This window comes from Tyto alba, unplaced genomic scaffold (assembly GCF_018691265.1).
Source record: "Tyto alba isolate M040663 unplaced genomic scaffold, T.alba_DEE_v4.0 Super-Scaffold_41, whole genome shotgun sequence".
In the NCBI taxonomy this organism is placed as follows: domain Eukaryota; kingdom Metazoa; phylum Chordata; class Aves; order Strigiformes; family Tytonidae; genus Tyto; species Tyto alba.
In genome coordinates this window covers 7,093,351-7,116,405 of record NW_024881317.1, presented here as the reverse complement: position 1 = coordinate 7,116,405, position 23,055 = coordinate 7,093,351, and the positions used below count along the sequence as shown (strand labels likewise).

Sequence of the window (23,055 nt, the reverse complement as noted above, 5' to 3'; positions counted from 1 at the left end):
AGGAAAGCAGCAGGACGTGGCTCTGACCCAGTCAGATCCTCAGTGACTCGGGAAAGCAAAGACACTCTTGTGATGAGAATATTATCTTTTTATAAGAATTCCCTTCCTTACAGAAAGTTTATCTAATGAAGGCAGAGATCATAATGCATTTGAGTGGCTGCAAAAGTTTCTGCAATCACAGAAACTAAGCCTGAATGCCCCCAAATATTGCAGGATTCCTTCTGAAATGGCAACTGTGGGCACTTACGAAAGTACATTCATACTGCACTTTCAGTTTAAAAAGCCTTGTAGAACAGCTGAGCCCTAGTGCTGCGGCAGGCCCTGGAAGTGCTGTCCAGAAGGCACAGAGACACGTTGCTGCCTGATTCTTAAGCATCAGGCAGGAACAATGCTTGCCTTGCACCTGAGGCAGAGGTAGCAGTAGCTGAGCTGCCTCCCCTCTCTCCCTCTCTGGGGTTTTGGCTCCAGCAGCGGGCAGTGCAAGGTTTGGTGGGTTAAAGTCACCCCGTGGTTTTTGTAATCCGTGGGGTATTGCACACACTGCAGGTCTGCACGGCCACTGCCGAGGCGGCATCTACCAGGTATTGGAGGGTGATGCTGAGGGGTAGGTGGGTCACACAGCCTTGTGCATCCTGAGCTCAGGGACTCCGGGACAGATGTTGGAGTAGAGCTCTCCAGCCTTTCTGCAGAGTTACCTTCTTCCCGCTGAGGGTGCAGCGAGATTAACCCTGCAGCAGAGGGAACCGGCTGCTCCTGTGCAGCCCCGTCGCACCAAAACATCCTTCCAGCGCTGCAGTGGAGGAGCAGTCGGGCTGTGTCCAGGCTCAGGCCGCGTGCATGTGTTTCAGTTGTGTCCTTGAGGAGACAGTCCAGAGCGAAGCCTACAACCTGATTTTCTTTCTTTTCAATTAAAGGCAAGTAGCGAATCTGAAAATGAGAGCCCAAAAAGAAGAGGCCAGAAGCAAATGAAGAAAGCGTAAGTTTCTAGGGAAAGGGTTTTTGAATAGTGGTATTTCGTTTTGTTTTATTTTTCAGAATAGTAGTATTGGATTGTTTGATCGGTGTTGTCAACACAGAGATCTTGTAAAATAAGTTATTTAATATTTCCAGTAATAATACTTTGGATGACTGAAATTGAAATACGAATTTGGATCTACAGATGGATGCAATTTCCCAGCTTTTCTTTTGTTTATATTTTCTCACTTTGCCAGTGACAGAATCTGAACAAGTCAGGTTCACTTTCTGTTGTCAGTATTTCACTTCTCCACCAGATTATTTGTTCTCCTTCAGAGATACTTAAAATAGTTCAATCCCTTCTCCTCCTACCTTTTTGATTAACAGAGGATAAAATGCCAAAATATTACCCTCTTTTATTTTTTATAACCCTCTGCTAAAACAGAAGAACTTCCATAAAGGATATTTTGGATGTCTGATCACCGTAACTGTGTTCACTTACAGTCATATTTCACTGCCTTTTTCCATCTAATAAGTACCTTTTAATTTTTTCCAAATGCTAAACTGAACTGAACTACAAGCTGCCTGCTGGAGAAAACTTAAACACAGCCACATGATCCTGTTCCCTTTCTCCTGTTTCTTGTCTTTTAAATTTTCATTTAGTTGTATACATCAGTGCAGGAGGGAAGGTGATAAAGCTCAGGGAGGGCTGTGGTAGTATGGACCTCTCCTGGGCATGGGGAATAATCCCTGTCAACTCTTCACATCCCCTTGGAGAGAGGAGGGGCTCCTTCGAAGGGCATTTTGGAGCTGCAGTTTTGTTCTGAATTGCCCGCGGAGAACATGCTTCCTTCCACTAATGGCACAGTGTGATTTGGCTTCATGCTTGGAAACTTTAATTGCCTGAATTTAGATGGCAGGAGACTTCTTGCTCCATTTTCCAGGCTACAAGGAGATCATGTAACTGTGCATGTTGTGGCTTGTACTCCATAAGTGAAAGTGAGCACTCCTCTTAAGATATTTCCAGATCATTTCAGAAATGCAGAAGTGTAAAGAAAAATAAATAAATCGGAGCACTTTCCCACCCAGTTGTAAGAAGTACAGCTCTGCCACAAGCACTGTTGTAGTATGTTTTAGGAGCCACTCTCACTCAACATATACTGCCACTATGTGAACTAAAACACCTAGGTGACTGAGACCTCTTCCTAAAAGCACAGAATCACACCATAAAATCCCCCATGCATTGCACTGAACAACCAAGAGTGCAGTTTTGAACTTTTTCTTGTAATTATGGCCTGTTAGTATTAACCTAGATGGCTTGGATGTCTGCTTAACCAAGTATTTGTGTTGAAATATGATTGCCCTTCATGACCAACGTTTCTGACCATAGAAATAAATGGAAAAGAGAGGTCTCTGGTGAGGAAGAGGATGAAGATGGAGGGGAGCAAGGAACTAGTGGAGAGAGTGAACCTGAACCGAAGAAAGTTAAAGCAAGAAGACCTGCCCAAAGGAGGTAAGGAGTGGTTGGTTTAGTCTGTCTCTTTTTCTGTGTATGTTTTTTCTGCCTGTGCTGTGTGGAGAGGTAATCTCTATTTGTCACTAAATAATTTTTTTTTTCTTTTCTGCAATATTGCCCATGTTTTTGACCTGGTAAACCTAGGACCTAGTTACTCTCTTGTCTACCCATTTCACACTCCAGTGAGTGGTGCAGTGGTTTCCATGGTAGTGGGAGCAGACTAAATCCCTAGGAGTCTAATATTTGAGATTCATGCTTTCTTAAATGTCTACTGAAATGGATGTTTATGTAAACCACACTGTAGTATGGCTTTCTGTTAATTTTTATTTTTAGAACTGTGGCTAAAACCACTGTTAAAAAGCCTCACAAACCCCAGCGTGGGAAGAAGAGAAAGAAACAGGTCTCATCTGAAGATGATGATGACGATGAAGACGATGAGACCCCCAAGAGACAAACTCGACGAAGAGCAGCCAAAAATGTCAGGTATCAAGAAGTGTGGGGTTGCTTGATGATGAGAGCTGGCTGGCTGGAATAGAGGGGACACCAGAGGGCCCTGACTCCCTGTGTGATGCTTCAGAGCCCCTGCTCTGCCCTGCAGATACCTGTTGGCTGAGATGTGGTTCATTTGACAGATTCATGCTGTGAACATCTGACTTCTCTTTACCTTGTTTTGCCATCTGTAAAGGAGGGAATATTTACCAGTCCCTCTTACTGAAATGTGAGGATATTTGCATAATGTTTCGAAAGCACTCTCAGATGAGATTAAGAATTGCAAATAATAGATTAAAATGAGTAAAAGGCAGCAGCTGTGCTAGATTAGGCCAGTTATTTGAGAGTGGCTGATAGGTAATGCCTTGGGACAGAGTATTGAGACACGGTGCAGGCAGTGTTATCCATTCCCCGATGTACTTCCTCACCTTTTGACAGTCCTAGTAAGGCAGGTGCAGACAGCCACCTGAAGAATGCTTTTTTGGTGGTTAAATGTTCACCGAAGATGAGAAGTGTAGTTCCTAGGGCAGTGTAAGCACCCATGCAGCCTTTCGATGCTCTGCAACCTCCATTGCTATACATAAAATAATCTTTGACCAGATAGAGGAGACTTTCTCTGTTAATGGCCTCGCTTCTGCTACAGGTGTTGTTCCATCTCCTTACAAAGTATCCGGTGTTGGCCATGGTCAGAAAAATTACATGAGCAAGATAGAGTATTAGCCTGATAAAGTCCAGCTGAGTGTCTTGGGGAAAAGTATTGAATGGCTAACTTAAGAAATGCATGTGGTGAACATGCACTGAACCACAGGATAAATGCTGGAGAAGGCTTGCTAAAGTCCATGCCATTCTGTGTGTTTCTAGACTGGGAATAGTCAAGGGCTTTCTATCAATTTGGTTTTGATCTTATTCAGTTACAAAGAAGATGATGATTTTGAGACGGATTCTGATGACCTGATAGAGATGACTGGGGAAGGAGCTGATGAACAACAAGACAACAGTGAAACTATTGAGAAAGTCTTGGACATCAGGCTTGGAAAGAAAGGAGGTGTGTAGTTCTGGAAAAAGCCTTTATTTCTCATGTCAATCATGTGCACCCACAGTTTCTCGTAAGTTGGTGCAATGCTTTTGCAACTTCAAAGTGGAGCCAAGGGTTGCTTCAGTGCTCTTCACCCTTTCCTGTATGTCTGTTATTTATGTCTTCTGGCAGCTTTTGTAAAATCTAGTACTGAAAAACCTAAAATGTCCAAGTTATGTGCTTGGCAGCTTTCATTTAGCATGCACACATTTTAAAGGTACAGTTATTGTTCTGCATTTTTTGCCTTTCCCTTTTTTGAAATATAAAATAGATCTTCCGGTAGAGTCAGTTTTCGTAGCTCCAGTGACAAAGCCATAATGAAAATAAAGCCGATGTTTTGTTCTCATAGCCTTACAAAAGTGGTTTTGTAAAACTGTATGGTTGTGAACGTTTTCAAGAGACCTTTGAATTATACTTAAAGACATACATGACAGATTAAAAAAGATTCTGGTGTATGCAAAGCTTTTGTGTGCCCGTCTCATTGGATTGCAGAATCTGTAGGTTATTCTTTGTGCTGTGTCAAAAGATGTATTAGTAAAATAACTTTTTGCTCTAATGCAGTTTATGTCCCGTGCTTGATAACAAAGGTACTGACTGCAGCCTGATCTCTTTTGCAGCCACTGGTGCTTCCACCACGGTGTATGCAACTGAAGCCAATGGCAACCCAAGTGCTGACTTTGATCCTGAAAAGGATGAGGGAGAAGTTCAGTACCTGATCAAATGGAAAGGCTGGTCATACATCCATAGCACATGGGAGAGTGAAGAGTCCCTGCAGCAGCAGAAAGTGAAGGGCCTGAAAAAGCTAGAAAACTTCAAGAAAAAAGAGGAGGAGATCAAGCAATGGTATGCTTTACTTCAACCAGTGATTTGGCCTTGGGCGAATCTTTTTTAGCCAGAGGTTTACAGAGTTACAGCTGAAAAAAACCCATTTGATTTCTTCTTGCAAAGTATGTTTCATTGGAAGCAGTTTTTTTCAGTGCACAACATTCACGTCTCCCTTTGCCTACTGAAAAACATCCCCCCTTAAATACATGATATCTGTGGCCATGGTGTTGAAAAAGAGAGGAAGAAGCATGAAATCCACAATACTGCCTGTTCTCAGACTTAAGAACTGGGGTAGCTGACAACAAATAAATTGTGCACAGGTTCACCTGGCCCAGGAGGTGACACCAATGAGGTGCAGCCTTACTAGCCCTTGTCTGTATGCAAATTTTTGCATCAGTTTATGTCCAACCTCCCCAGGAACTATAAGGGAAGCTTCGGTGTGTTTCCAAACTGATAAAAGCAACTTTCATCTTTGTCTGATTCTGGTTTTGAGACTGATTCTTGGAGGAGAATAAGGTGCCATTTAACAGCGAGACAGTATGAACATCTATGACATTTGCTTCTCAGCAATAATTTGTAATTATAGGAGGCTTTAAGAAACATGTCACATAAACAGTAGTCTGCTGCAGTGACTTGTCTGAATGACAGAACCATATAGGAAAGTAGAATTTCCATATGTGGCCTTCATGAGCACTATGACAGAAGCTTTATAGTGGTTTTTTGTTTGGGATTTTTTTGCATCTAGGCTGGGCAAGGTATCACCCGAAGATGTAGAATATTTCAACTGCCAACAAGAGCTAGCTTCAGAACTGAACAAACAGTATCAAATAGTGGAGAGAGTAATTGGTAAGTGAACCCAACATTTTTGTAAGGGGGTGAAGAAAGACGTGGGAACTTTAATCTCTAGCCACAGCAGAATGAATGTATGGCTCACTCTTCCCTGTCCTCCAGTGTCTCTGGAGGCAAAAAAAATGGTGTTAAGTGTATTTCAGTGTGTGAAATTCAGGCATGTGAGCAGTAGAAATCCAAGTGTATTACAGTATTTATAAGCAATACAAATCACTCTCCTTGCCTGGAGTATGGGATGATACACTGGCTTTCAAGGGGATGTTGAAGTTGCTGCTGTGGAAGTTCTTTGACTTGAGCCCTTTGGATGCAAGGTGTTTACATCCAAAGCAGCAGTACAGGCCCAGCTGTTGTGAGGACTGCTTTCTGTGACCTGGTTGAGGATGTGGTTAAGCTGCAAGGCAGCTCAGAGGTTAGATTTTCCTGATTACTTATTAAAAATAAAACCAGGACTTACTGAGCACTTCAGTGCTATCACAGACATGTCAGTCAGGGGTGCTGGCATCCAGTTGCTGTGGGAATTGGCACGGAGAGCTGTTGAACCAATTTTCATACAATTTCTGTAAAAACGCCTGGGATGTGTGGCAGTGACAGCCTGCCTGCCCTGCTCCCTCTGCTGGCTGCCAGCACTCCAAACCCTTCCTTCCCTTCTGTCTCCAAACACAGCTGTGAAGACCAGCAAGTCTGCGACAGGACATTCGGATTTCCCAGGTAAAGAAGCATTTTTTTGGTCCCTCTAAGATTTTCCTACTAGCTGAGACCTGTCTTGTGGTTGTATGGGTGGTTCAGACTGCCCCTGTGAACCAGGCTTGCGGTTCAGCCACAGAACCACAGTTGCTGAGGTTTGGGCTTTTTTGCATATTTTGCAGCAAACAGTCGCAAAACGTCCTCGAATGACCCCGAATACCTGTGTAAGTGGATGGGGCTGCCCTATGCCGAGTGCAGCTGGGAAGATGAGGCTCTTATAAGCAAGAAATTCCAGCACTGCATTGACAGCTTCAACAATCGTAACAATTCCAAAACGATTCCTACCCGGGACTGCAAGGTTTGCTCGCTGCTTTTCTCTTCTCTCCTGTTACTGGGTTTCTCCAGGCTGGGTGATGACACAAGCAGTGGGAACAGTGGAGTTTTGTCAGGATGAATGTCAGAGAACGTTTTCCCATCCTCCCACCAGAGTTTGAATGGTTGTTTTCTGTTCTTGTATTGTACTTTAGGCAGAGATGTGAACCCCTTTTAGCTTCATTTACGCTGTGAGAATGTTATGTCCCCCTGGGGAGTGGGAGGCTTAATTAATCCTTGCAAAGTGCTTCCTTCTCAGAAGGAGCTGCAGCAGAAATGCAAAGTTTTAATATCAGTTGGATGAAAAAACAGCACACTTGGGAAAAGAGGGAACCTACGGGATGCTGATATAGTGGAGGAGAGGGACAGAAATGATGGGAGAAAAACCAAAAGAGAACAAAAAGAAAGTGGAGCTTGTTCCATCTTGTGTGCATTATGTACAGCTTACTGCACTCTTTGGGGGACTCAGCTGTAGTTATCAGAGCCAAAGGGCAGCAGGCAAAATGTAGCACTGCAGAGCAGTTATCTGAAACGCAGACATAATCACTGGCTAGGAAAATGCAAACAGACTTTAACTGATGAAGAGATACATGTTCTTTGCTGAATATTTCATAGATTTCACTGCTGAATTTTCAGCCTTACTTCGTCTTTTTCTTCAATGGACTTAGAGCAGCATCTTTTTCAGGTACTGAAGCAGAGACCGAGGTTTGTTGCCTTGAAGAAACAGCCTTCTTACATTGGTGGTGAGAACCTGGAGCTGCGAGATTACCAGCTGGAGGGTCTCAACTGGCTTGCTCACTCGTGGTGCAAGTATGTGCGGATGCTATGTGACGTTCGCTTTGTGTCTCCTGATTTTTGTCCCAGTAGGATCTGACCCTCTCGTTTTCAAGTGAGGTCTTTACCTGGCCTCCTTCTGCAGTTTGAAGGATTTTAAATGTTATCACACCCAGCTGCATTGCAGGCACCGCAAGCAAGAACTAAAGCATGAACTTAAGAAACCTTGTGCAAAAACAAAAAGCATTTTCCCTGTCTGGGTCTGTTCAAATGCTAGACTTGGCTGCTGTGTGAGCCTACTACATATCAGCCCTAATTTTCCATTGCCTTAACTGAAAAAAAGGTTTCTGGCCCAGAATGCCTACACACTTGTTGAAGTGTTTGAGAAATGTCCTTCTAAAATTAGGCCACTGACTCCCCTCTTCCTTTGCCTTTGTCCTTGCTTGCCAGTTTGGAGTGATCAGAGTTTGTTCCTTTTTGCAATTTATCATGCTGCCTACCATCTGGATGTCCCTGGGATCCACTTGGAAGTGTTCAGATAAATGTTTTTGCACTGCCCCCTTTCTGTCCCAGTTGTGGATTGCTATTCATGCTGGTGCACAGTAAATTAGTAGTGGCAGAAATGCACTCGGACAGCATTTATGTTTCTTCTCTTCTTTCTTAGGAACAACAGTGTGATCCTGGCTGATGAAATGGGGCTGGGCAAGACGATTCAGACAATATCATTCCTGTCGTACCTCTTCCATCAGCACCAGCTGTACGGCCCTTTCCTGGTGGTGGTGCCCTTGTCCACTCTCACCTCATGGCAGAGAGAGTTTGAAGTGTGGGCACCTGAGATAAATGTGGTGGTTTACATCGGAGACCTCATGAGCAGAAACATGGTGTGTAGTCAGAAAGCAGAGGGTGTGGGGCTGGGTCGAAACGCTGGGTACAAAGCAGCAGCTTCTGTGTAACGTGTGACACACATTCTGCCGGAGAGGCTGGCGGGTAGTACTGGCAGTACTGCAGGCAGCTAGAGCTGGTGCAGCTGAGCACCTGGGCACCATTCATTGCTGCAGGGACTTTTCCACCTTATTTCCCCTCTTAGAGTGAGCACAGGAGTACTGGCTTCTCTCAGTCTGGAAACCACTACTGTGCTGGGCTGAAACATGCTGCAGGATAGGAGCATAGGAATGTAAAAGTGCTTGCCTCCTACGTTCTGAGTTATTCAGACGACAAAGCACCTAAATGTTGTGAGTCCCGTGACGTCAACAGTGAGGTGATGCATTCATTTGGCAGATGAGGGTAATGTCACAACAGCAAGTTGTTTGACCTCATTTTGTTACCTGTGCAAGGGCAGTTGAACCACATGTGCACTAGAAAAAGCTGCTCCTTGGGTACACTGAGCTCATGAAATGGCTCCTTGAACAGCAGGGTTTTGGACTTTGTTGGAGTCTCTGGCTATAGCTACACTAAAATAACAATTGTTAACTCTCCTTTTGATAACATGGGTTGAAGTTAACATTTGTCTCCTCTCGCAGATACGTGAATATGAGTGGATCCACGCTCAGTCTAAAAGGTTGAAATTCAATGCACTTATCACAACATACGAGATCCTCCTCAAGGATAAGGTGAATAATGGTTCAAGGACGTTTTTATTTAGACATTCTCTTGCTTGCAAAGGGGAAAGCCAACCCTCAGCTAGTGGGTTTCACCTCTCTCATCTGTGGTGATGGAGACCATATAGCTACTATTTGCTTTTGCTTACCAGTAATGCAGAGGGATGTGGGACACCCGTTAGGATGTCTTTACTCTTGTACTGCACAGTTGTGTTATTCTTTTTACTTGTAAGACGCCAGACAGGGCAGTAGCTGGATTTTACCTGGTTTAATTTAGGCTAGGTAAGAGGACAAAACACTATACTGAACTACTGGTCCCAGTGTTAACAATATCTGGATTTTTGCACTTATGAGAAATCTGTCTGCTTAGGAAATGCTCATCAACCCTGTCAGTACATCACTGAGTCCTAGCAGAAAACAGAAAGCTTAATACTAATGCAAAAAAAAAAAAAAAATCAAAACTCTCAGATTACTTTATAGGCTTGTTTGTCTGCTCTCCTGCTGCTGCTCCAGTGGGCCTAGAACTACAGAAGGGCCCCAGGGGCATGGAGGAGGGGAGGAGTAGGGATCTGGGGGAGGACTGTGTTTTCTGGGTAAGGCAAAGGTGGATTAAAATAGGTATACTTGCTGAAAGACTTATTTAGATATGGCAGGAGTGCTCTACAGCATGGCTAATTTTCTCTTTTCCAGGGAGGCAAAACTAGTGTAGGCATACTGGTCCCCATATTTTGTTAAGAAGAAACTCTTGTGAGCCCAGCTCCTTTGGTGGTGGGCCTGGCACCAGGGCTGGGGCTGGACATCCTGGAAAGCACACACTGCAGTGCTTTGTGGCCGTGGAGAGGGGGGAGTGTGCAAGGTGATGGAGCTTGTCTGACCCAGCATCTCCTTGGGGCCTGTTTTTTTTTTTTTTTTCCTTCTTTTCCTCCAGGCTGTTTTAGGAAGTATTAACTGGGCCTTTCTAGGCGTGGATGAAGCCCATCGCTTGAAAAATGATGACTCTTTGCTGTATAAAACGTTGATTGATTTCAAGTCCAACCACAGGCTGCTGATCACTGGCACCCCCCTTCAAAATTCACTCAAAGAGCTCTGGTCGCTGCTTCATTTCATCATGCCAGAGAAGTAAGTCTCCTCTTAGTCCTTCAAAAAATACCTCTCTGTCCATTTTTGTCCATTAAATAGACTCAAGGGAGTGCAGAATGGCAGAAATCTCTCAGTTAAACTCAGTGGAGTTAGAGCAATGAAGGGGGAACAAACGTTGGTGGGGAATATCAGAGGTTAAATGACTAATGCAAGTAGTATTTCCAGTAGCAAGTTGAATGGGGAAACCTAATACATGCCTTTCAAATCTGTCTGCTGTCTTAGAGCCATCTCTAAAAAGCTAAACTTGTTTCAAGAATCATCTCAACCACTTCTGAGGTTTCCAGTGCATTGCGGTTCAACCACCCTCACCAACAATTTTATGTCAGTCTCTGGGAGTGTTGCTCAAGGATGGTGCTGTCTATCTGATTGTTCATGTATCCACATTATTACAAATGTTTTGTTTTCTTTAAAACAAAATGGGCTATGTGCATTGCTAAGGCTAAGACAAGCATGCCCCAAAACTCACTAAAATTATGTTTAACTGCAAAAAGAGCTGTCTCCCAAATCCTTTTTGTTGGATCACAGAAAGAGTAAAAGAAATGTTTGAGGAGAAGAGCTGATCTCCACATTTCAAAGGAGCTGTTGGAGGAAGCAGCAATCCAAAAGAGCCTCCAGAGCCGTGTAAGACAGTCCATTTGTCAGAGCCCTGACTAGGTGAGGGGACTGTGTAAAGTTCAGAAACTGCTGCCAGGCAAATGCCAGCAGGAGACAGCAGAGCAGAATACTGGGAAACTTGGAATTTTGGGTCCTGGGAGTCAGTGTGGAGCTCAAAGATAAGATGTTAGGAAGGCACCTAAGCCCAGAGAGCTTCTAGCTTTGCCACCAATCTGTTTAGTCAGCCAGAACAGAGTGAACATTTTATCCTCCACTGTATCGCTGTTAAGTTGATGATCTCCTGTCTTGTTGTGCAGCAGGAACATATATGATAGATGCTGTTTGGTGTGATAAGACAAGAGGTATTCTGACCCCTCTCTGCTGCTCTTTTTTGTTGCTAGGTTTGAGTTCTGGGAGGATTTTGAAGAGGATCACGGGAAAGGTAGAGAGAATGGCTACCAGAGCCTTCACAAAGTCTTGGAGCCGTTTCTCCTACGCAGAGTGAAGAAGGATGTGGAGAAATCTTTGCCAGCCAAAGTGGAGCAGATCCTCCGCGTGGAAATGTCTGCTTTGCAGAAACAGTATTACAAGTGAGTCATTTACTAAGTTACTGGGAGTGCCAGTAGAAATGGGCACACCTTTCTATGTGCCTTGGGAATGTGTTTCAGTGTATTGTGTCCTGCAGAGTGCAATGTGACAGCCATCACCTGTAGTACCAGGAGCTTCCCAGTGGGAATCTGAGGTAGGGTAGTTGGTATCTTGCCTTCTAAAAAAACATCTCCAGACCACTGGAGTTGCTGTTGTAGAGTGATACAATTTAGCTGGCCAGCTTTGCAGGACAGAGGCTATGTCTTTCCTAGGGGAGTAAAGCTCCCCACAAAACTGTGGTGCTGCTTAATTTTAAACTGTAATAATATGAGTAGGAAAGTAAGAGCAGGGTTTCTAGTAAGGAAACAGCAGTATCCTGAAGAAGTAGTGAAGATAGGTGGATGGAGGGAAGTAGATTGATGCCTGAACAAGATGTCCCTGGAGGTTCTGTTTCTCCAAGACTCCAGCATACCCACTCTACACTGTGAGATGATCTGGACTTCGCATTTTCCTGCCTGCAGGTGGATTTTGACGAGAAACTACAAAGCTCTTTCAAAGGGAACAAGGGGGAGCACATCTGGTTTCTTGAACATTGTGATGGAGTTGAAAAAGTGCTGCAACCATTGCTACCTTATCAAACCTCCCGAGGAAAATGAGAGAGAGAATGGCCTTGAGACCCTCCAGGTGGGCATTGTCTTTTGTTACCACCCTTTTTCCTTAACTTCCCTCTTTCTTCTGTCCTCCCACCTTCTGGTGAAGCTTTAGCTTCTGCAGCTCCTCTATTAGAAATAGTCCTCACAGCTAACCCACTTGAATCTCCAGCCCTCCTCTTCCACTGTAGGCAATGTTTTGTGGCCATCTAGAGTGGGACTTGCATGCAATATAAGATCTACCTTGGATGATTCTTTTTGTGTGTGGCTTGTGCTGTGTAAATCCGGATGATTTGATTAGAGATGTAAGGGAGAAGCATGAGCCTGAAAGAACCAGATCTCTGCATGTCTCTCTGTAATGTATGTAAGGGTAAGGTTGGAAAGCATCAGCTGGAATGACGGTTACTTCTTCAGTCTCTGATCAGGAGCAGTGGAAAGCTAATTCTCTTGGATAAGCTGCTGACCAGACTGAGGGAGAGAGGCAACAGAGTGCTGATCTTCTCCCAGATGGTGAGGATGCTGGACATCTTGGCAGAGTACCTGACTATCAAACACTACCCGTTTCAGGTGAGAAACATCAGCATGGAAAACAGCGGGGTTCACTTGAAAATTTGAGGAACACGCAGAGGCATCATGGGCAGTGGGAGTCACTGAGATTCCCAGAGTTTGGGGGCTGGGATTACAGGTTCCATTTACTGAAATACACTGGCGGGAACTGGGAAGTCCCTTCATTTCAGTGTGGCCCAGCCTCTACAAAATACCTCCTGTGACAGGCCCCTGCTTTGGCCTTCATCCCCGAGGAGAGGATAGCAAATGCAGAGACCCTGGCTGGGAGCCTGTAATGGGAGCCACAGTGTCACCCTCTGTGTGACTGTTGCCTGAGCATACCCTCCTCTTGTCCTCACGACACAGCAGGCTAAGGCAGTGCAGTTATTTTTAATTGGCGGTTATTTTTAATTATTAAACTCACCAGGCAGGGAAAGGGAGCTGTAGGGTTCCCAGAACTCGGGTGCAGCAGTTCCTCAGGGCTCCTTTACCTTCTTTCTTTTATCATTATTGTTGATTTTTCCAGCGCTTGGACGGCTCGATCAAAGGGGAGATCCGAAAGCAGGCGCTGGACCACTTCAACGCTGACGGCTCCGAGGTACGGCCGCTGGGGCTGTCCTGCCGCAGGAGGGTCCGGGTGGGCTGCCCGAGCAGTGGGCGTTGATGGCTCAGCCACAGGTGGTGACTGCCAAGAGGGGGGATCAGTTCCGTTCATTTCTTTTTACAGGACCCCAGATACTTTTAAAGACACAGACATAGCAGGTTTTGCAACTAGACATACTGCTTATTTTAAATCTCCCACATCCAAAGGACAGGGCTGCAAGTCGCATCTCCAGAAAGTCCCAAAGAAGATGGGAATAGCCAGAATTTAGCAATTCTTTCCCCGTGGTCTGACTAATGAGATGGTTCCTAAACAATTCCTCCAGTCTGAAACTGGTTTTGGATATGAAATGGCCGAGGCGAAAGGGGGATTTTAAGTCTCTAGCAGGCAGTGGTGTCTGGTGTGGAGGTGAAAGTCTCCAGCGTAATAGGAGAGGGCATCTCAAGCCTCTCGTCTGGGCTTGCTGACTCACAGTGACTGGTGCAAGGCACTTGTTCTGTGCCACAGTCAGCCCAGCCTTGAGAAATACCTGTCCTTGCTCCAGAAGCCTGGACTGGGGTGGGAATCTTGGCTGACACAGGAGATACAGCTCAGTGCTTCATGGTAGTGGGAAAAGTAACAAATAAAGGTGAAAAGGGGGACAGCAGTATGGGTGGGAAAGGAGCAGGAATGCCCACAGAAGCTGCCCTTTCCCCCCTCTCCTGGGAGCATCCATGGGAGCTCAGATATCCTGGCTCTAATCTGGCACCCCATTCCCTTGGGGGAGTGACTCAGCCTGTTAGTTGCTGATCTCACCCCCAGCAGGCTTCAGGCAGCAAAAGGCATGTGTTTGCCCACTGCCTTTGTAGGAGTCAGGTGGGCAGCATGGTCTGACCTTCAAAAGCAACTCTGAAGTGCCCTGAGCTGTTTGCCTTGATCTCTCATAATGATGCATGCCGGGCCCTCTCTAGAATAGCACACCTTTCACCCCTGCCAGCACCACCTCACCTTGTGCCTCGGCTTAAAGACCAGCGGTAGTGAACCTGCATGAGCAGGGGATGTGGAAAGGAAATCCTTTTTCTACTTTCTTAAGAAGCACGAGTGCAGCAGAGCCCTCCCCTCCAGTTCCTTGCACGTCTTTGAAGTCACCACTGCTATTTTATGTCCACAGTTACAGGCTGACTAACTCATGGATGCTTTTTTTCTTTCCCCCAGGACTTCTGTTTCTTGTTGTCAACACGAGCTGGAGGGCTGGGAATTAATTTGGCCTCTGCTGATACTGTTGTTATCTTTGACTCGGACTGGAACCCCCAAAATGATCTTCAGGCTCAGGCTCGGGCTCACCGGATTGGACAAAAGAAGCAGGTCAGAAGAGCTACCTGGGTCGTTTTCTGTGTGGTGTCAGTGTGGCCATCTAAATGGGCTCCCACCTCACCAGAGCTTCTGAAAACATGGTCTTTTTGACCCCAGTCCTGACTCCAGAGAGTACTGCCAACTCAAGGGAAGCTCATTTAAAATCCAGGAAACAAAAAATCAGCCCAAATTTGCCAGATGCCAGGTCTTTCTATTGGCTTTGGATCCCGGCATGGTTCAAAACCAAGAACCCAGCCTGTGGCATCGCACTTCTCAGCCTAGTGGACTCTGTTCTTTCTTGCCCTGAAAATCTTGGAAAGTAGAACATCCACCTTTACTAGGGTTTTATTAGGTATGTGAAAAGTTTGGTGCTAGTTTGGATTTAGATGGATTGTCTCAGAAGATTTTTACTCTGTGCTCACTGCAGGATCTGTGTTAACCAGCCCAATTTTAGCTGATTTGCTTGAGATACAAGAAGTATGCGATGTTTTTTATTCTAAGGGTCTAAGGGACCATGTCAGCAGAGTAGTCTGCTGGGAAACCACTGAGCGATGCATCACTCTGTCAGCAGAGCATGTTCACGTCCAGGAAATAGCTCTGTTTTTTTCTTGCCCTTCAGGTGAATATTTACCGCCTGGTCACAAAGGGTACAGTAGAGGAGGAAATCATTGAGAGGGCCAAGAAGAAAATGGTGCTGGATCATTTGGTGATCCAGCGTATGGACACCACTGGCCGGACTGTTCTGGACAACAACTCTGGGCGATCCAAGTAAGTGATTGTGTCATGAGGCAGAGACGTCTGGGACAGCATGTGGCATAACCAGCTTCACCTGCTGGTATTTACCAACATTTGTTTGATAGGGTACAGGGCAGAAGGCTAATAAATAGTTGCAGCTACCACTGATTTGGCTTATGAAACCATTAATTTGGACACATAATGATGATCAGAAATAAAAATCTAGTTTTAGTGCACTGCTTGGTTTTCCTTGCCTTCCTCCCAGAGATCATCCTGGTCTGAGGGAACCTGGTGGTGGTTATGGAACAGCAGCTGCAGTTTGACAGTGACCTCAGACTCTCCCCATTTCTCCCCAGTAGATGGAGGTTGTTTCCTTTACAGTAGTTGTCTGTGCTAGAGCAGGAAGGAGATGAATAAAAAAGCTTTTGTAGCGCTGGGTAGAAAACTTACTCCTTGCTTTAATTAGGAAAAATTTTGGTATGCTTTTGTGCTGTAGCAGTGCTGACTTAACAGCTCAAAACACATTTTCCTTCTTGTTTGTGTTTGCAGCTCAAATCCTTTCAACAAAGAGGAGCTGACAGCTATTCTGAAGTTTGGAGCTGAAGATCTCTTCAAGGAACTCGAAGGGGAAGAGTCAGAGCCTCAGGTAGTTTGAAATTGAAATCACGTAGCTGTTTGTAGTCCTCTGCAGGTCTGCATGGGGGATCGTGTGTGTTTGCTCCCTCTTTGTACTTTCCCTGTGCATGAGATTAGGTTGGTGAATAGGGCACTTGTGAGTCTGGAGAAGCTGAAGCTCTGGGGTTGGGGGGTCAGGGGGTTGAGGAGAGCCTCGTTTTCAGGGGTTGTATGGTAACGGTCACCAAGAGAGTCCCTTGGCTCCCGAGGATTCATTAGCTAGTTATAGCACAGCCTGCTGAAAGCTCATCTCCCTGCCTCCTCTGAGCACCTTCCACATCCCTTTTTGGTTGCTGTCATAAAGAGGAGGGAGTCAGCACAGTGAAGTCAGATAGGTTGCTCTCCTGCCTCAGCGCAGCATGGCTTGACAGTTTAGTATTGAGTGCTTTGACCAGTTCTCTTAATGGCACAAATAGCAGGGCTTCCCCTGAGGGAAACAGTTCACAGTTAACATATCTCACTGTCTGGAAATTTTCCCTGCTGCTCAGCCTTGATATTCCTTTTCTTCTGTCCTATCACCCTTATTTCTACTCTTTTGTACCACTTGAGATAGCTCATCCCTGCCCTCGGTGATGACACCCAGCAGATATTTGCACTTTATTTAGCTCATATCAGCACAGTGTGTGTTTAGCTATTGCACCCCACAAGTCTGTTCTGAAAGCTTCATATTTCCTGCTGTGCTCGACACCGTCCGCTTTATCACTCTTTCTTTGTGACTGGTAGGAGATGGACATCGATGAGATTTTGCGACTGGCTGAAACACGAGAGAATGAAGTGTCCACCAGTGCCACCGATGAGCTCCTCTCTCAGTTCAAGGTACGGACCCCCCAGCTCTGGAGTGGGGTGCAGGATTTTGGCTCCCCACATCTTGCCGCAGTAGTTAGGTCAGTAACAGACAGGACAAATCAGACCTGGTGAGAGGTGAGCTGTAGAAAGCAGTTTGCTGAAGGGTTGTCTGGGTTTGGTAGCCGGGGAGATAGGTAGGTATTAATTTAATTTCAAGTAAGTGGTTTTGAAGGCTGTGAATATGCAGAATTTACCAAATTTGGAAACAAACCCAATAACTTACAGAGGCTCAGCAGTACTTCTTAAACTGCACGTACTTCCTCAAAAGCTGTAAGCTCAAAGACATGGCAAGGAACCAGGAATGTAGTGACATAGGGATCAATTATAAAGTAATTGTGGAAATGTTGGCAAAATTCCTATGGAGAAGGAGTTGAGGCTTAGCAGACAGCTCTGGGGTATTCCTGCCAGGGGAGGGAGTTTCTAAAAGTGTTCCATTGCTTATAAAAGGTGGCCAACTTTGCAACCATGGAGGAGGAAGAGACGGAGCTGGACGAGCGGTCCCAGAAGGACTGGGACGATATCATTCCAGAGGAGCAGAGGAAGAAGGTGGAAGAGGAAGAAAGGCAGAAAGAATTGGAGGAAATCTACATGCTGCCTCGAATTCGGAGCTCAACTAAAAAGGTACAGCCCATTTCGGGGAGTTGAGAGGCAGGAGGCAAGAGTTGGCAAAGGCAACACTCCAGGGAAGCCTTCTTGCCATCGGAGTGCTTCTTTCCCACCTCCAAAGTTAGTTAGGAGTAAAGCCCAGAGATAGCACATTGAGCTCTTGTTGGCCTCACGCATTGGGCCCATGGTTTGTAATGCAGTGTGAGGGCCTGTATTGGATTTGGTATTGACTCATCTTGTCTTAGCAGACAGAATAAAGGGAACCTGTAGTGAGGACAGGGCAAAATATCCAATTGTATGATGCAGGTTTTACTGCGGTCTATGCCACTGTCTGACTTCTTTTTTTCCCTTGGGCTCTCTAGCTTCCTGGGCTGCTCTTGCCTAAATGTGGCTCTTGCAGGCAAAAGAGATGGTGTCTTCCCAAGCTCTTTTTTAGGTGATGGGATCTACCCCAATCCAACAGAAAGCAGACTGTGCAAGGAAGCTCTTCTGGAATATGGAACTTTAAGGGGTTATGAACTGCTTTCTGGGATGAGCTGGGGAAAAACATTAAAGTGAAAACTGGAGAGAAGGATAGCTTGTATCCGATGATTACAGATTCATTTCTGAAGTGTCCTGGTTTTCAAAACAGTCTGAGGGACTGTGGCACAAAACCATGATAATCAATACGTTTTAATATATCTTATACCTAAGTAAATCAAAATGTGATTGTGAAACTGCTGGCTAGAAGGCTCTGTAGGGACAATGATCACCAGAGCCTTGGCTAGCTGGAAACTGCAAGGATGTGCAGCCTCTCTGTGTTGATTACGTTATCTTCTGCACCTTCAGGAAGAGATCTTTACAGTCTGAACGTGAAATAGAACTACTGTATGGGAGGGACAGAAAAGGTTGGCAGATGAGCAGTTGTTAACTGTACTGCTGTTTTTCTGGTACACACAGGCTCAGACAAATGACAGTGAATCAGATGCAGAAACTAAGAGGAGGCTTCAGAGATCATCTGGATCAGAAAGCGAGACTGATGATACTGATGACGAGAAGAGACCAAAGCGCAGGGGACGTCCTCGGAGTGTTAGAAAAGATACTGTGGAAGGATTTACTGATGCTGAAATCAGGAGGTCAGTTCTGAGCACAAAAAAATGAAGAAATCCAATACGGCTGGAGAAAAACCCAGATTGGTCCAGGAGGTGTTTATCTGTAAGCACCTCACTGTTTTAGGTGGAGCTGGTTCATTTGGCTGACTTCTGCATCTTTGTATAGTTCATTTTGCTCCCAGCTGAGGACCTTAAGATTCAGGTCTGTGCAAAATGGACTGGGTTGTCTTTAGTCAGGCTGCCCTGAAGCTGATACCTTCCTAAAATTAATCCTTGTTGTAACTGCCCTTCCTAGGCCAAGTGAATTGAGCTAATTCCATGTTACACGTGAGGTCTTAAGTACCATGAGATACAGAGCTGGAGAAGCCAAGGACTCTGGCCTTTCTGACGTTTTTCTGGCAGTAGTGCTGCTGGTTTAAGCTTTAAGTGAAAGGCAAGCTCTAGCAAAATAATCCCATGAGAAGCACTGGTCCTGTTGATCCCAGTAGTTGCGTATCCTCTTCTGCACTGTGCCTCTGAAGTCAGCTATGGGCTGAATTCCAGAGCATTATTTTCTTCTTGTATCTTCTAACTCTTGAGCCTTTCCCAAAGATCTTTGTTTTATGGCTCTGCCCAGATGTTCAGCCAAAGGTGGAAAAGAGGGGATTGTGAGTTTTCCTTGACTCTCTCTCCCCCTCTGAGTTGATGTATTTTTAAACAAGAGATGGTCAGACTTTTCAGATTGGTAGCTGCCCCATATCCAGCCCTAAAACCATAGAGCAGGAAGGAGGTGTTGCAGTGTGAAGTATAGCAGCCATTTAGGTTATTGTGATGTAGCTGAAAGAGCACCAGATGAAGGAGAGGAGGGAAAAGCTTAATTAATTTAAAAAATAATCTATAGTTGAAGCCACTGGGTCTACTCCTGCACAAGGCACTGTTCAGTTGCAGCAACGGTGTCTGATTCTTGCCCTAAAGTTGTGCATCAGCCATGGCAGAGACTTTCACAATAAAAATAAGACATAAAAATAAATAGCAATACTTGTCTGCAAACCTCTGTGATGGATTACACCACATTTGGCTCTTCTTTGATGGGTTGTTACACTTATAGCCTGAGCATTAAAATCACTAATGACGTTGATTTAATGCTTCTTTTCTTCTTGGAAAAATGAAGTTAATAATTACCAGCATGGTGTGAGCCAGTGCTTGCTTTCAATTTTTTTTTACACTACAGTTATGACTCTCCACTTTTTTTTCCTCATCTGCCAAACTTCCAACATACATAATAATGTTGTGTTCTTCTCCAGCCGAGGTCACAAAACTCTTTGTGGGCGTTAATGGATTAGGCTTTCCAGTCCTGAGTGATGCTTAGCTAATCAGTGTGGAATGCAAGGTTGATAATGTGGCAGGCTGTAATTAATATATTGAAGTGCCTTTGTGATATTGGACCCACTTTTTTATGGCAGTTGATTTAGTTTCTGTTTTTTGTTTTTTTTTTGTTTGTTTTTTTTTTGCTTAGGTTTATCAAGGCTTACAAGAAGTTTGGACTGCCTCTTGAACGGTAAGTCCCAACCTGGCCCTGCTCCAGAGGGTTATTGCAGGGGGATGTTGTGTTTCTAAGCACAGTCATACACAAGTTGCTGTGCGTGTTTGATACAACCTCCATGGACAGCACAAAGCTTCGCTGCCGTGTGATCAGTAACCCAAGTCATACAGTCCCTCATGTCTCAGTTGGTGGGTGCTGATGAATGCTGGCCAAAAATCAGCTAGAGCAGTAGTGGCGCCGGGCTGTACACAGCATCATCCTGCTGGCAGAGCCTGGCCCTTGGGGCATTTCCACTCTGCTTAGAAAGGAGAAGGAGCAGCTGTCTGAACAGCAAATGCTGTCCAAAATGCTCGCCAAGTTTCTCTATGCATGTTAGTTTCAAGACTGAACTCGGAGCATCTTTCTCTTGCTGCCATATCCCTGAGGCACACGCCGTCCTCCAGCGTGGGTCCGCAGAGCCCTGCACGAGTACTGGGACCCAGGGTAAATGAAGGAGGAAGGGAGATGCGTACGTGAGCTGGGTCTGGAAAGCTGTAGTCCTTGCTGAGGTCTCAGAGCTGGGGCAGGGATCCCTGCATATATGGTATGAGAAATGACACTGTTTTTTCAGCTGGTTGTACTTTTCTGTTGTGAAACACAAGGCTCGTGTATGGGCCTTGACGTTACTAACTTCAGCCAGGCACAAGGGGCAGCAGATGGCAGCTTCTGACCATCAGATGGAGTTAGATGGAACTGAGAAAGCAGGAAGGAACACTGGACAGTCACAGAGGGTTTCTGTCGTGCCCAAGATAGACAGGTCCCACCTTTGCTTTAATACTAAAAATTCCAAAGGATTCAATCGGTTATACTACATCTGCACTGTACTGCAGCTGTTAGACCTAAAAAAAAGACTAAAACTGTGTTGAACTAGACTCGTGCAGGTTTTATACATTTATACATATACAGCATTGACTACTAAAAGCTATGAAACAATTGCTCAGGAAGTGACTGGGAGGAGGTATGCTGTATCAAATACACAACTCTTTTGCTGTCTCCCAGGCTGGAGTGTATTGCCCGGGATGCTGAGCTGGTGGATAAGTCTGTGGCTGATCTGAAACGGTTGGGAGAACTCATCCACAATAGCTGTGTGTCAGCAATGCAAGAATACGAGGAGCAGCTGAAAGAAAATCCAGGTGAAGGTAAGCAAGAGGGTTGTGTGCTGCTGTGATGATGGTTTTGGGGGTGTTCCATGGAGCTGGTGAGAAATACATTCCCTTGCTGGATGGGGAGGCGTGCCACATTGTGACTTAAAAGTAAAGAACAAGCACACGCTGAAACCATCCCATCTCTGCCAGGCAGCTCTCACCCATGGAGAGAAACCCCTGAGTCTTCTGCTCAGACTGGAAAGTGCCATCTGGGTCTGTTGGCTTCTGCTGAACATGAGTTTTCATAGGGAGAGGCTGAAGTAATTAGCTTATTTAATGCTAGGCTACAAGGCAAAGCAGATCATATTTTAAGTGCTCCTGGGATTGGGAATCAAACTGGTGCTGTATACTGCGTGGTAAAGCTGGATCCACAATTAGCACTTCCCAGAGCTGTCATCATCAACTACTCCATGTAGGGCTGTTCTGGGCTGTTGGTTTGGAGATACAGGGGTCTGGGCTGGATTTCCTGCTGGGCCTCTGCCTGTTGCAGCTGAACAAAACTACTGAAGCAACAGCTCTGGTGTACTTAGATGTATTTTTAAGAAAATGATACTGGAAGGTGTTTGGATTGCAGATCTAAGTGAGTTAGTAAACGAAAACTTATATTTTGGGCCTGCCTTAGCAGACAGCCTTACATTTAAATAAGAGATTGTGGGCAAGGTCTTGATTTCTGTCTGTCTAGACATTTCACAGAGGTACTTCTTTCTGCAAGAGTTCTCTTAGTTGCTGTGTTTTATTGTTGAGCAGGGAAAGGACCTGGAAAAAGAAGAGGTCCTACCATCAAGATTTCTGGTGTCCAAGTCAATGTGAAATCCATCATCCAGCATGAAGAGGAGTTTGAAATGCTGCATAAATCCATTCCCACAGACCCAGAGGAAAGGAAGAAGTGAGTTTGGCTAAGTAGGAAATGCAGAAAGAGGCTCGGGGAATTTGGATTTTGTAGTAGAAAGAGAACAGCCTAGATATGTGGGTTTGCTTTATCCTCCCCAGCACTAAAAGTAGCTCATGTTTTAAATGCCTTCAGGTACCGCCTGACATGCCGGGTCAAAGCTGCCCATTTTGATGTAGACTGGGGAGTGGAAGAGGATTCTCGCTTGTTAGTGGGAATTTATGAGCATGGTTATGGAAACTGGGAGCTAATTAAAACAGATCCGGAATTGAAGTTATCTGATAAGGTAAGTCACTTTGCTTGTTGCTTGCATTGAGTCCATTACAGTGTTCACAGAGAACGTTTGATTTACTCCAGAAACAGATGTTTGTGTTTGTAACCACTCCAAAAATAATAATAAATAATAATGAGGAAAATAGTGACCTCCATGGAATGTTGCATGCTTGATGGAAAGCAGAGTTGCATTATTTGATTACCAGTAAATTTTCTCTGAGCAGTACCATATGAACCACACCGAAATGATGCAGGAAGAAAATGGTAATGCTAATGTGTGGTTACATGCACAGTGTAGAGGGTAGAGTGCATTGCATAATCGTGACTTGATATTTCCTTGAGCATCTCACAAGAAGCTGAGTCTGAATTTCTGTGTGGAAATAATTTCTCACAGATTTGACACTGCTTATGTCAAGACTGCTCTGTTAGCTTTGAGGGTACAGTTACATGACTGGCTACGGCAGCAAAGCCAGATGGAAAGCCTCCATCTAGTTCCGCTGTTCTTCAGTCATTCCCATAAGAACTGTTTATGGGGACCGTGTTGAAGTGTTCCAGGTTAAAAATAAGCCGCTATCCATTGTGTCAGCACAATGGAAGGAGAATGAGCTGCAACACAGGGCTGAGGAACATAGAGAATCTCTACACTG

General features: G+C 45.0%; 1 protein-coding gene across 5 annotated transcripts in view; it reads left to right on the top strand.

The window, feature by feature from the left end:
* The window catches only part of CHD2 (chromodomain helicase DNA binding protein 2), a 98,410-nt gene that overhangs the window by 64,756 nt on the left and 10,599 nt on the right, over positions 1–23,055 (top strand). For all 5 annotated transcript variants that reach the window (XM_032994344.2, XM_032994345.2, XM_032994343.2 and 2 more), the window contains 26 exons: positions 915–976; positions 2,345–2,467; positions 2,804–2,953; positions 3,871–4,004; positions 4,652–4,877; positions 5,605–5,705; positions 6,372–6,416; positions 6,575–6,750; positions 7,450–7,574; positions 8,203–8,419; positions 9,059–9,148; positions 10,065–10,255; positions 11,272–11,460; positions 11,980–12,142; positions 12,523–12,675; positions 13,181–13,252; positions 14,450–14,599; positions 15,207–15,355; positions 15,872–15,968; positions 16,721–16,813; positions 17,291–17,464; positions 18,389–18,564; positions 20,036–20,077; positions 21,101–21,240; positions 21,994–22,132; positions 22,271–22,421. In XM_032994344.2, coding sequence (XP_032850235.1) covers positions 915–976; positions 2,345–2,467; positions 2,804–2,953; positions 3,871–4,004; positions 4,652–4,877; positions 5,605–5,705; positions 6,372–6,416; positions 6,575–6,750; positions 7,450–7,574; positions 8,203–8,419; positions 9,059–9,148; positions 10,065–10,255; positions 11,272–11,460; positions 11,980–12,142; positions 12,523–12,675; positions 13,181–13,252; positions 14,450–14,599; positions 15,207–15,355; positions 15,872–15,968; positions 16,721–16,813; positions 17,291–17,464; positions 18,389–18,564; positions 20,036–20,077; positions 21,101–21,240; positions 21,994–22,132; positions 22,271–22,421 — 3,528 coding nt within the window. The remainder of the gene's footprint in view (positions 1–914; positions 977–2,344; positions 2,468–2,803; positions 2,954–3,870; positions 4,005–4,651; positions 4,878–5,604; positions 5,706–6,371; positions 6,417–6,574; positions 6,751–7,449; positions 7,575–8,202; positions 8,420–9,058; positions 9,149–10,064; positions 10,256–11,271; positions 11,461–11,979; positions 12,143–12,522; positions 12,676–13,180; positions 13,253–14,449; positions 14,600–15,206; positions 15,356–15,871; positions 15,969–16,720; positions 16,814–17,290; positions 17,465–18,388; positions 18,565–20,035; positions 20,078–21,100; positions 21,241–21,993; positions 22,133–22,270; positions 22,422–23,055) is intronic.